The sequence below is a fragment of the Schistocerca cancellata genome, chromosome 1 (genome assembly GCF_023864275.1).
Source record: "Schistocerca cancellata isolate TAMUIC-IGC-003103 chromosome 1, iqSchCanc2.1, whole genome shotgun sequence".
NCBI classification, from domain to species: domain Eukaryota; kingdom Metazoa; phylum Arthropoda; class Insecta; order Orthoptera; family Acrididae; genus Schistocerca; species Schistocerca cancellata.
The window spans coordinates 481,138,808-481,152,450 of record NC_064626.1 but is presented as its reverse complement, the minus strand read 5'-3'; the positions used below and the strand labels follow the sequence as shown (position 1 = coordinate 481,152,450).

The 13,643-nt window shown below is 38.8% G+C and overlaps 1 protein-coding gene across 2 annotated transcripts in view; it reads right to left on the bottom strand.

Moving 5' to 3' along the window:
• Window positions 1–13,643, bottom strand: part of LOC126177552 (histone-lysine N-trimethyltransferase SMYD5) — a 79,993-nt gene that overhangs the window by 10,123 nt on the left and 56,227 nt on the right. For both annotated transcript variants that reach the window (XM_049924464.1, XM_049924463.1), the window contains exon 8: window positions 8,626–8,803. In XM_049924464.1, the coding sequence (XP_049780421.1) occupies window positions 8,626–8,803 (178 nt within the window). The remainder of the gene's footprint in view (window positions 1–8,625; window positions 8,804–13,643) is intronic.

Genomic DNA, 13,643 nt, shown 5'->3' with positions numbered 1-13,643 from the left:
ACAGACGTTATATACAATACATCCTCACAGATACGCTTTCCCTGTGCTCCATAGTTATGGTGTTACTTTTAATTAACATTTACACACATTCTGTAGGATGACAGTACATAGTATGAACTAAATCAGAGCTTTGGTTCATACTGTATTGACATGCATCGTTTGGTACTGACCTGAGTATCTGAAATCTGGAGATTTGGGTATCAGTTAAACTATGAAGCTTTTGTTGATTGCCAGTAGGATCTCACCCAACCAAGGAACAATTTTGTCAAGTATTAGCCATTCTGCACTAATTTTTGGATACTTTCAAATCCAGATTGGAGAAGAGGTAGTCTGACTGAACAGCACGTAATTTTGGAAGAAGTGGAGAAAATGCTGCAGGTCGTCACTGAATCTTCAGAGTGTGCTCTGTCCTCTCCTGTAGTCCTTGTGAAGGAGGAGGACAGCACATGGCATTTCTGTACCAACTATTGATGACTAAATAAAATCACAAAAAAATGTGTTTAGATGTCTAATCATTATCACGTATTGAGGACATCCCAGACTTCTTAAAAGGAATGAAGTATATAACAGCTGTGGACCTGCACACATGCTGCTGGCAAATCCAGGGTGACCAGGAAGAGACTACTTCGTAACACGTAACGGGCTCTACGATTTCCATGTTAGGCTGTTTGGACTATGTAATGTTCCAAACATCTTAGACAGTATGATGGAAAACTTGCTTTGACACCTTAAATAGATAATATATATTTGCTATTTGGATGACAGTGCCATTTTTTGAAGGTAACTAAAGAACGTCTAAGCCATTTGACAACCATGTGAACTGTGATCAGACTACAGGCTTGCACCTGAACCCAAGAAGTACCTCTTTGTCACCAAAGAAATAAAAATTGCAAGGCATCTAGTAAATGATGATGGCGTCAGTTCCGATTCAGAGAAAGTAAGAGCAATCACTGATTTTCTGATTACTTGGCACATTTGTGATGTGAGTTTTCTCATATGTGCTCGTACTACTGGTGATTCAAAAAGGACTCTGCACCAAGGTACAGCCCCTAGAACTGTTGCAGGAAGTCATGACATTTTCCTGGAGCAAGGTGCAATAAAGATCTTTCTTCGTCCTTAAGGAGGTAGTAACATCTTCTCCAGTCCTAGCACTGCATGACAAGAATCCCAAGACAGAACTCCACACTGATGCTGGCAGTTATGTGATAGGTGCAGTTCTAGTGCAAATTCAGGAAGGTGCTGAAAAGATTATTGCTTATGCTTCCAGAGTACTCATGAAGTCCCAGATGACTTACTCCACAAAAAAAGAAAGAGTTCTTTGCAGTTGTTTGGGCCATCAACAAGTTCCAACCGTGCTTATTTGGCAAACCATTCATCACACTCTACACTGGTTTGATTATCCCTAACAACCTATTGGATCGACTGGTGAGATGGGCATTGAGGATTCGGGAGTATGTCACTGCGGTATACAAAATTCGATGCAAACTCAAGATCACTGACTGCCTAACAAGGGATCTTTTGGCAGAACACAGCAGCATGGATGATGTTTTACTCATTGCTGCAATAAAAAAAATCCAGCTGAACAGCAGAAAGATGGGTTGTTGTGCACTGGACTGTTTAAAGTATTTGTATTATGAGTGTCTTTTCATAACTGACAGTTTTGTTTTATTGATGGCAACAAGTAAGGAAATTAATGCAAAAGTGAGAAATATGTGACTTTCAAAGAAGACATGAAACATTAACACCCAGCAAGGGTCAGTCTCATCTCTGATACCCATGAGATTGAGCCCTTCATCAAGGCCAAAGGTAGCTCAAAGGCAGGACCGATTTAAAAAATCATCCAAGAAATTACAGCTGAAAAAATCATTAGTTGAAATAACCAGTATCAGTCAGCCAAAGCAAGAGAGCATCCCAGCAGTTTGTACCCAACAATGAGCAGCAAAACTAGCAATATAAGTGAACCTCCACATAAATATGCTGTCCCAGAGCTGTACACAACTTTATGCTTGGCAAATTAAATCCGTAAAAGTCTCAGTTCTGTTTGTATGTTGGTACTTATAATACATGTACTTTCAGTGTTAACTGTTGTAAATTACTGATGACCCTTTCGGACATGGACTTGATTGTGTTTACTATGTCAAAATATGAATGTTTACTATGTCACAAGATGAACGTTTACTATGTCACAATATGAACAATATTTACGATAGAAGATGATCAGCTTACCAACCACTAAAGGAACAAATAATTAGAACACAGTGGCAACACAAACAAATTAATTATAAAATAAAGGTTGGACACGTAGGTTTCAGGTTTTTTTAATGTCCTTTCAACGGGATAAAGGGGAGGATAGAGAACAAGAGAAGATAGGTTTGTGTGTGCAACACATATCTTGATCAATAATTTCAAAATCTTTTCTTTTTCTCATACAGTAATACATTTTCTCAGCCCATTTCTTATCTTTCCCTTTGTCTTCAAAAATAAATTTTCATACTTTCCACTGCTGGTGATTCACCACATTTGTAATTGTGTATTTTCAACAATTAGAAAATGATAACAAATTTAAAAAATGAACGGCAAGTCATATATTCTCGTATGAAATCCCATAAAAACATGGGAAAAGGTGCAACCAATTATCGTTTTTCTCTTAAATATCTTTTTCTGACTATATTATCTGTTCTGTTACATATTTATGTTGAAAACCTGCATTCTGCTGCTTCCTTTACAGTAAAGTTAATTTAATGGTAACATTTGCAACGATAGTCACAGGTCTAGTTATAAATTGCGAAATATTTATTCACAAACACATTAATTCATCATTTTGTGAAAGATCATATTTCTTTTATTGCTTTTCTATTTTATTATGTACAAGGGTTGGATGAAAAATAATTTCTGCACCTTCATTAATTGTGTTTGGATGGGAATATTTTAATAAATCGAATGCACAAATAAGCCTTAGAATGTGATCTTCAATTACTAATATTTACTTTTCCACATAATCACCAGACAATTGGATATGTTTCTGCCAACAATGAACAAGTTTTCTGAAGCTATCATGGAAGAAGTCGACACTCTGTTTCCGCAACCACAGTCTCACAGTTCTCTCAACATCTTCATCAGAAGCATAATGATGTCCCCGCAGATTGTCTTTCATTATCGGGAACGGATGGAGTCAGATGGTACTAAATCTGGACTTTATGGAGGATGCCGTACAGTGGTGAGATTCAGTCTCTTTAAGTTCTGCTGTGGTGGCACGTGAAGTGTATGGTTTGGCATTGTCATGCTGCAGGAAAACATTTCCCTTTTCCTTGTGGACCCTTGTTAGCCATTGTTTCACAGTTTGCAGTGTTGTGATGTCACACTCTGAATTTACTGTTGTTCCACGATCAAGGAAATCAACATAGGTAACACCAACTGCGCCCCAGAACGCTGTGGCCATGATTTTTTTGAGGGCTGTGTCTTGAATTTCTTTTTCTGGGTTGAGTGTTTGTGTCGATATTCCATAGACTGACGTTTTGTCTCTGGGTCGTAATGGTATACCCACGTTTCGTCTCCTGTTACAACTGAATGGAGACAGACGTCACCTTCATTCTCGTAATGCGAGAAAAGTTCCTGGCAAATTTCAAGTCTGTACACTTTCATTTCAGGAGTCAGTATCTGGAGTACCCATTGTGCATAGATCTTCTGATAGCCAAGCAAAGCAATAATGTGATCCACACATTCTTGTGAAATGCCAATTGTGCTTGAAATTTCTCTCTGAGTGATACAACGATCGTCCTGAATCAAACTGTCAACGTTTTGCTTGTGGAACTCAGTGGCTGCTGTCACAGGAAACTGTTTGTTTATCATTCAGGTCTGATGTTCCTGCCTCAACATCTTTAAACTTATTTGCCCAATGACGCACAGTACTCACATCAACACAATCACCATAAACTGCTTTCATTCTCTGATGAGTCTCCTTTCAGGTGACACCTTCTGCTGTCAAGAATTCAATGACTCCATGTTGCTTAAATCGCATTGCAGGTTCCATGCGCAGGGTTCCATACTTTACACTGAAACAACACAACTGTTCAATGCTAAGGCTTCCTGCCAACTGGGGCTGTAGAGAAGAGGCTACGGAACAAGCCAGTACCTGCCACATACCAATGCTGCCAACTTTGAAGAGTTACGAAGGTGGAGACATTACTTTTCAGTCAACCCTCGTAATTAAAAATAGAGATAGAAAGAGTAAGTCTGGATTTCTCCTTTCTGTTTTGTTACATTAATAACAACAGAGAAAGCAATTAGTTTGAATTGTCCTGGCACCAATTTTTTGATCGCCTTTACAGCTGTAACATCCTCTCTTACTTTAAACAGTTGGTCTTCCAAGGCAGAGAACACTTCTGGCTGTACCACTGAACTGAAAATATCTGACAAATTCAACGAATTTAGGCTTGCCTTTTCAAAACTGATATTAGCACGATTACTGACTGAAAACTAAGGAGTAGTAATTACAACTGCAATTACGTGTTCTCACTCCTTCCTTATGCAGTAGAAACTACTTCATTGTAATGTTCTCACAGAATATCCGTATCTCTCACGCTGTGCTTGTCTTTCCAGTCTGACCTTTTAGTATCATAACTGTTCCTTTCATATAAGAAGGCCAAAAGGTTACAACTGAGTTAAAATTTGTCCATCTTTCCCATATTTTACCAGATAAGCACCAGGTATTTCCTGAATAAATTAATGATAACATTCTTCCACTGGAAAGAAACAAGGAAAGGCTCACACAAATTACACTGATGTGCAAAACGTAAGGACAAAACTAACTTTAGTGCGATGTATCACTGGCAAATAACACAGATCGATGAAACTTGGACCATGCATAGACTGAGTTGCTACAGTTTAGTACAGTAGACAACTGAAACAGGTGTGCAATCAGACTAACAGAAATGACACTTTTATTCCTAGACAACATGTACACTAAAGTCATTGTGATTTATGTCCGTCCTGTGGACTTTACAAAAGATGGGACATGGTTCTTAATTGGGTATGTGATAACCATGGACAGCAATACATGCTCTGCAACGTACTCCCATGCTGGTCACAAGATTGGTGAGCAGTTCAAACAATGATAGGGAATTCCATTTCTCGACCAGTGTGTTTGACAAGTGCTGGCGGCTGTTGGTTCATACGGGCTTGCTGCAGTACATCTTCCCATTGCGTCCCACATATGCTCAATTGGATTTAAGGTGAGGAAACCGACAGGTGGGTCCATTCACTGAATATCCTCTCCTTCCAAGAGCTGCTCTACCTGCACTGATTGATGCAGTTGTACACTGTCATCCATAAAAATGAAGCCAGGGTCAAATGCACCCCTGGAGAGATGCATATGGGGAAGAAATACAGTGTCACAATAAAACTGACAGGAGAGTGTACCATGTTCAAAGATATGGAGTTCACTATGCCTACACAACATTATTTCTCCGCACACTATAACACCTGGACCACCACAACAATTGTGTTCGACAGTGTTCCTGGGTTCATTAAATGTTCCCACTTCTCACCATATGAGGGTACATAATGCATCCAGGTGTTATGATGTGGGGAGGGCATGCATGTGCATACTGATCACCAAATCTTAGAGAATGACTGTATCGTACAGTGCAGGTGGAGCAGCTCTTGGAACTAGAGGATACTTGGCATTTGGACTGGCTTGCTCGTTTCCTGACTTAAATCCCATTAAGCACATGTGGTTGCACTGGGGAGACATACTGTAGCATGTCCAGATGCACCTTTGTAATGTCTAGGGAGTCATAAATAGGAGTGACTTCTGTGTAGTTATTGTCTTTGAATGAAAGTGTCTTTTCTGTTCATTTCAGTGTGTATTTATTTCAGTTACCTTCTGTACTACAGTGTAGCAGTTCTTTCTAAGCATGGTTGAAGTTTCATTAATCTATGCTACTTGGCATCATGTGAATGTTACTTCTGTCCTTAAGATTTGCACAGCAGTCTATTTATTAGAACAGAAATCTTTACAAGAGCAGAGTGGACATTCATTTCAGCCATATACTGCATTGATTTCTAATATTCCAGTGCCAAAAAGAGAAATAAGAAAATGAACTTTGGAAATCAGCCAGTTTGAAGATATAATTACCATAATGTGATTTTGCACCACAATTTTTAGTAATTATAAGAAAGTTCTGCAGACATAACACTATTAATCTCCTTGTTGGTCTTTTGCAGACAGTAGCCCCTTCATTTTGACTGTCAGAAATTAGTCTTAGAATCTCTCTCTCAAAAATAATTCACACTTTGTCAGTGATACAAGAAATGTATGTGTATATATACATCTTGGACAGTTTCCAGCCTCTGGCTGCGTCTGTATGGAACATAGGCCTCTCCATCATCTTCTGTCTTGCCACCATCTCTCCATCTTCACCTTGGTCCAGTCTTCGCCTTTCTTCTGGACGCATTCCTCTACTCCTATCAGCCATTTGTCTCTCCGTCTTCCTCTTGGTCTCTTTCCTTCCAGCTTCATCTCGTGTATCCTCCTTGGTACCCTCTTCTCCTTCATTCTCTTAATGTGTCCATACCATCTCGGCCTTGATTTCTCTCCCCCCTCCTATAATGGTTCCACCTTCATTAACTCTCTGATCCTATATTTCTTAACCAGTCTATCTTTGTCACTCCAATAATGTTTCTCAAGAATTTCATCTCACTAGCCTGTACTTTGCTTTTCTCTCTTCCTTTTATAACCCAAGTTTCTGATGCATATGTAAGGATCTGGACATAGTATGACTGGTATATATCCTTTTTACTGATTTGGGGTACATCCTTGCTCCATATCAGGCTTCTGATGCTCTCTGAAATGCTCCTGCTTTTCTCCCCTGCTTGTTTATTTCTCTGTCGTGTATGAGGCTTCCTAGGTACTTGAAACTCTCCACTTTCCTCAATCTTCCCCCACCATACCAAAAGTACTAGGACGGAAAGAAAATTTATCTCACATTTGTAGGAACTGAATAGATCAATTCTTGAATCGATTGTAGCACCATTTTGCATGACAATTTAGATATTATAAAGTAATGTGCCTGTGGATATTGCATTCACTGACAGAGTAAGGAAGCTGTGCAAGTGAATTGCTGTTGATTCATGCTTGAAAAATCGAATGGGGCATACAGTAAGGAAACACAGGATACAATGACTGGTGGCAAGATGTAATAATACAACTATGAAACCGAAAACAAATGACAATACATTTTTTTGTTGCTGCTTCAATGAAAGTTCACTTTATTCTTCATTAAGACTGGTCATCGCTTCCTCTTGACAGTAAATGCTTAGTAACCACTGAACGCTTTGTAAAACCCAGTACGCCTATTGTAATTCTTTCTTGGAATTTAAAGTAACTGAAATAAAGTATAAGTCATTTCATTTTGTGTTGCGACAACACACCACATCACATACCAATGAACTGTCAATATTTTGTGAACGGAAAATGTGAGAGTGCTGGTTCATTCACTCTAGTTACTTGACCTTGCATTCCATGGCTTCTTGTTGTCTTAAGAACAAAGGAAACATATAATAGCACCATTTATATTGTATAAAAATGTAGCAACCTGCATCACTGTTTTGAATGGGGTTCTCTGAATGTAAGTGTCGACTAGTGCACTCCATACAACTCACAGTTTGAGAGAACAGCAGTTATTTAGCAGCATCAATAGTGCCACAAGAAAGTCCATTATGTCATATTTTCTCAGTGCACAATTTGAAACATCATGTTCTTTTTCATCTTCTGCTACAATTCTGTGCGACAGAGAATAAATGAGTGGGAGTGATGACTCTATTGTATCTTGCATGCTCCTTGATGAAGAGAAAGGAAAAAAAAAAACATAAAAGATTTTGGGTTTGCAACACCCACAGCGAAAGATATGGCCATTCCTGGCCTCCTCGACAATACAGGCAACATTATTTGCTGGTTGGCTTGGATGGTGTGGCCTAGCACACATATCCTCATTGTAAACACTGCAGAGAATATGAGAATGTGTATTTTTCGACTGCCCTAGTGAATGCACCCTTAAGAAAGGGGAGACTAACATCTTTTGCAAGTGGTTCTAAGGAATGGAAAAGTGTGTTTGTGCCCATAGGCATATTGATAACTGTAATTTCTAATCATTGCAAAAATTCATTACAACTATAATTGATATTACAAAAACTTTCATGGTCTATAAGATTTTTTACTACCTCAAGTTAATGTGTAATGTTAAATCTGACAGTTTGTTGTTGTTTTCAAAGCCTTAATGTTTCTCACCTATCCTGGCACAGCATAGTATCATAGTTTTGCCTTCTTATATGAGCAGGCCTGTAAACATAAGCATATTTGGGATCTCCCATTGCCAATAAAACACAGCACTAATAAATTAGAAGTGCTGCAGGCTAATAAATTTGATGTAGTGCAGGCAATAAAAACCAAGTTCTGAAAGGATCACTTTCACTACCACAACAATCAAAAGGTATACTAGAGAAGTGAAATTATAGAGCATCAATAATTATGGCACTATGTAATATCTTAATAAGAAATCTTGAAAGAAATTACCCAATTATAATACTGTGCTGTGTTCTAAAATGATTAAAATTAAAAATGCTTACCATCATCAAGATTTGTATAGAGTTCATCAATGAAAGTATCAAGGTTGTCCCTTTCTTCTTCAGAAATATCCAGCATGCCAGTATTCTTAACCCATTCAGTAAGAGGACTTGTACCAACTCCCTGGCTGTTTGTACCCACAAGTGCAAACAATGATCGAAAGCCTTCTGGTGTAAACCACTGTGGTGCATGAAAAGACGAACTGATTTCAGTATTTAATTTTTGTTCTTAATGACATCTGTGTTAATATGAAACATACAAGGAAAGGAACAACTGTTATTTAGTTAAATTAATATTCTTCATAATGACACTGCATACATTACCATGTACTTTGAAGGAGAAAGAGGTTTTCTCATGGGTTTTCCATTTTAAACATTGAATCAAGTTTTACACACATGTATAATATGGAAAGTTCTGGCCGCTAGTCACCATACAGAGGGGGCATTGAGTTGCAGATAGGCACAATGGAAAAGAATGCTAGAAATATTGCAGCTTTCAGGCAAGTCATTCTTCACACACACACACACACACACACACACAGCAACTGCCTCCAGGTGCTAAGGCCCAGCTGCATTCTTTTTCATTGTGCCTGTCTGTGACTTGATGCCTCTTCTTTGTGGGGAGTAACAATCTATCCTTTCCATATTGTTGTTATTCTCTTCTGGACTTTTAGATTTAAAAATAAAATAATCAAAAGTCCATCTGAATATTATTTGAGGCTGCAGAGGAATACCTAATTACTCATTGGCAAATCAAGCAACCTCAACAAGTAGTAACAAATAAATTTCTAGTTTCCAGCTTACAGATCTGTAAAAATAGTTCCCTAACCCTTTCCCTCCACATTTTTACTCATACCTCTAGTTTCTGTTTAGACTATCTTTTCTGTTATTAATTTACTGATTGCCTATAGCACAACCTAACTACTTCAAAGGTGAATTTTAGCTGTTTGAGGCTTGGAAACACAAATTTGCATTCAACAAACTTATATATAAAATGTTTTTCCACATTTTCCAGCCATTAGACTAGTTTTCATAAGTTTTTCTAATGGAATGAATCCACAACAATGGGGAGTGCCCAGTGATGTAGGTCCATTAACAAATATAATTTTGACAACAACAATCATATGGAATTTAGCTGTGTAAGATATGAGTGAAGTTTTGTACACTCTAATGGGAAAAAAGACACACCATGAAGAATTATCCAAACAGGATGGTAATCGGTAGGTGTGATGTACAAGTACAGACAAACAAATGATTACAGTTTCAGAAAAATTAGGTGATTTATTCAAGAGAATGAATTTCACAAACTGAGCAAGTCAGTAACACATTGGTTCACTTTTCGCCCCTATGCAAACTTGGCTTGGCACTGATCAATAGAGTTGCAAATCCTCTTGAGGGATACTGTGCCAACTTCTGTCCAATGGGCACATTATATCATTAAAATCCTGAGCTGTCTGGAGGGCCGTGCTGCCCATAATCCTCCACAGGTCTCATTTGAGGAGAAATCTGGTGACCTTACTTTCCAAAATAGGATTTGGCAAGTCTGAAGACAAACATTAGAATCTCTCACTGGCTGCATTATCTTGCTGAAATGTAAGCCCAGGATGGCTTGCCATGAAGGGCAAGAAAAAGGGGCATAGAATACATTGATGAACTACTGTGCTGTAAGGGTGCTTGAACTACAGGTGACAGTCAAGTCCGTATCCCACTGCTGTATGGGACATCTCCAGATGTGTTTGCTGGTCATTGGAACTCAGTTCAAAATGGGACTCATCACTGAAGACAACTGTACTCCAGTCAATGAGATTCCAGGCTAAATGTGTCCAACACTGGCAAATGGGCTTGTTGGTGTACAGTGGCAAATGATAGATGGCGCAAGGGGTGCTATGAGCTTAGCCCCCCTTTCTGTGAGCCACCTATTAATGGTCCTTGTGGTCACTGAAGCACAAGTTGCACATCCAATCAGTGGTAATGACAAATCCGTGGCTCTGCGTGCCTCTCTGACAACTCCTCAGTCCTCGTACTGTGTTGTCTCTGTAGGTTGATGGCTTCCTTCTTGATGCTGTGTTCGGCTATGGTTCACCCATTCCTGCCAAAACTGTTGAACAGTGGCATTTATCCTGTTCAAATGTTGAGCGAATTGCCAATTACTCCAACCAGCTTCTTTGACCCCAATTACACCACGTCCCTCTCAGATCCTGATGTCTGGGTACATTGCTGATGTGTCTATTGGCAAGGTGCAGTTACTGTCCAACTGTGTATATGGAATGAAATTCACAAAGACTTTATGCCCTGATATCAATATGTCCACTGTTTACTATCCTTGCCTGCTATGCGCTAAAACGGCACTTTAGCATCACACATTTATCCATCAGCCAACAAAGTACAGAATTTTGCATTTTCCGTTGTTATGTTTATAAATATCGATTTGTTGCCACTTTGCATAGCTCCTTTGTGGTTCATCTTTCTTTTGTCTTATAGTGTATTAGAATCTATTAAAATGGTGACCTATCAAATCTCAATGAAGTATTGTAAGTAAAGAAACAATATTTACAATGCACACATGAATGTAAACATTTGAAGGAATGTACTCTCAAAAAGGTGTGTTTTGAGGCAACATTTTGTTGGCTGGCATGTCATAGAAGGGACACCATTCATGTCAGTGTGTTGCCCCATTAACATTAGCATCATGGGCGCCATAGTTTTGACTTTATGCACTAGGAGTGCATAAAGTGACAAGCCGGCCTGCAAGTTAAGTAAGTATATTAATCAGGCCCGCAGGTCACCAAAGACTGCCCATGCCTGTCCTAAAGAATGAAATTCCCATGTACAAGACAGCCTCAAATGTCTTATTACTTTACGTATGAGTTAATATGTGAGAAAAAGCTCACAAAGGGTCTGAAATTATTCTTGAAGTTTGCTGAAAGTGGCTAAGTGTTCTCAATATGAAACACTGGGTAATTTTCACTCTATTTTAAGCGAAAGCTAGTTTTTTACACACCTCAATGCTTACACCATAATCTCTCCTGAACGATATGTCATAGAATGCTATAATTTTGCAGCGACATTCAGTGGTATTGAGGATACTGTCTGCAGACTATGTCACACGTAAAATTGGTATTAAAGAAATAATAAACTGCTGTATGTCTGATGCTGAAGTTTTACTGCTTGAACAGCAAAAATATAGTAAGGGGTAAATTTACTTCTTTCATCACTTTCTGAGCAGTGTTAGTGAGAAAAAGTTTCATAGAGGCTTGAGATTGTGTGCAAAGTTTGCTGGAAGTTGCCAAGTGCTCTCACCCTCAAATGTGAGATGAATAAAATCTGGCCATTTGCGTTCCATCAGTTATGCTGCCTGAAGACAAACAAACAGTTTCTAAGTGTAATATTTGCCTTATTGTGTTAAACTTTTAACATAACAGTATGATCAGAGTATACGAGAACTCTAAATTTGGTCAAAATTATGTGAATTATTGAAAATAAAATTTTCATTGCCCCTGGAAGGCATTAAATACACAAACTGAAACAGTTAAGAAACATTAGCTGTTTCCACTCCAGTGTTGGATATCACCTAAAATAATGATTTTGCACTGTGGCTCCAATACCTGTTAATATCCAACATGTTCTATTTGTTCCTTTTTCACCTGCTCTGGTGTCACAGGTAGTTCAACACATTTGATCACACAGTACTGACAGAACAGATAAAAAATCTATTCACCAAGCGGCAGCAGGACACGCACGTATGTTACACTTATGCAAGATTTTGGAGCCACTGGCTCCTTCTTCCAGTAGAAGGGGAAGGAATAGGGGTGAAGGAAAAGGACTGGAGAGATTTAGCAAAAGGGGTAGATTTCAGAAAAGCCACCCAGAACTGTGGGGCAGGGGAGACTTACCGGACGGGATAAGGAGGAAAGATTGATTGTTGGGGAGAAGGCTCCAGACAAGATTTGGAAACCTCTGAACTTTTACGGTAGAAGACGATGTAATATGCAAGACAGACATTCCTGTTAAAACATCGTGCACGAATTAACATGAGTCAAAAGTTAAGTGCATTGCACATAACATGTGGGAGGGGAACAGCAAAAAATAGACAGGTCAGAAAATGAAAGATGTAGAAAACTAACCCACCTCACCTTAATTTACATTAATTTTTGACTCTCTGCATTTCTTCACAGTAATTACTCCATTTTAGTTTTCTTCATCTTTCATTTTCTGACCTGTCTATTTTTCACCATCCCCCTCCCACCTTTGTTAAGCACAATGCACTTAACTTTTGAGTCTTATTAATTTATGCACAGTGTTTCAGCAGTAATCTCTGTCTTGCATATTATCCTGTCTTCCACTTTTTAACAGGTTTTCAAATCTCGTACGGTGCAGTCCCAACAATCAGTCTTTCCATCTCATCCCGTCTGCTAAGTCTCCCATGATCCATGGTACTGGGTGACTTTTCCGAAATCAACCCATTTTCCTAAACCTCTCCAGTCCTTTTCCTTCACCCCTCTTCCTTCCCCTTCTGCTGGAAGAAGGAGCCACTGGCTCCAAAAGCTCACATAAGTGTAACTTTCTTTTATGTGCATAATCTTCCACCGCTTGCTTGTTGAGTTAAATTTTTTTTATCTATCCAATTACATAGTATTGAGTGAACAATAGATACAACAAGTAGTCAGCTCTGTTTAGAAAAGGTACATACTTACAACTGTGCAAGTGATCGTGTCCTTTTCACACAGTTTTCACTTATGTGAAGATGGCAAGCAGGAGTATAAATTAGGATAGTACTTTGGAGTGGCTCCTGGAGGATACAGGGAATGAAGGAGAGTTTACTGATGAAAAGTAGTAACAAGAATTCCTTCCTCTATGCAGTGATAAAAGAGTCCCAGTGACTCTGAAGTTCCTGCTGCTGAACAAAGTAAAAATAATGTACTGTCTATTGCATATAGCTGGTAGCTTTATCATGATGGTGACAGTCTGACAACTGGAATCCACAGTTCTTCAAATAGCTTTGCCAACAAAAGAACTTGTAC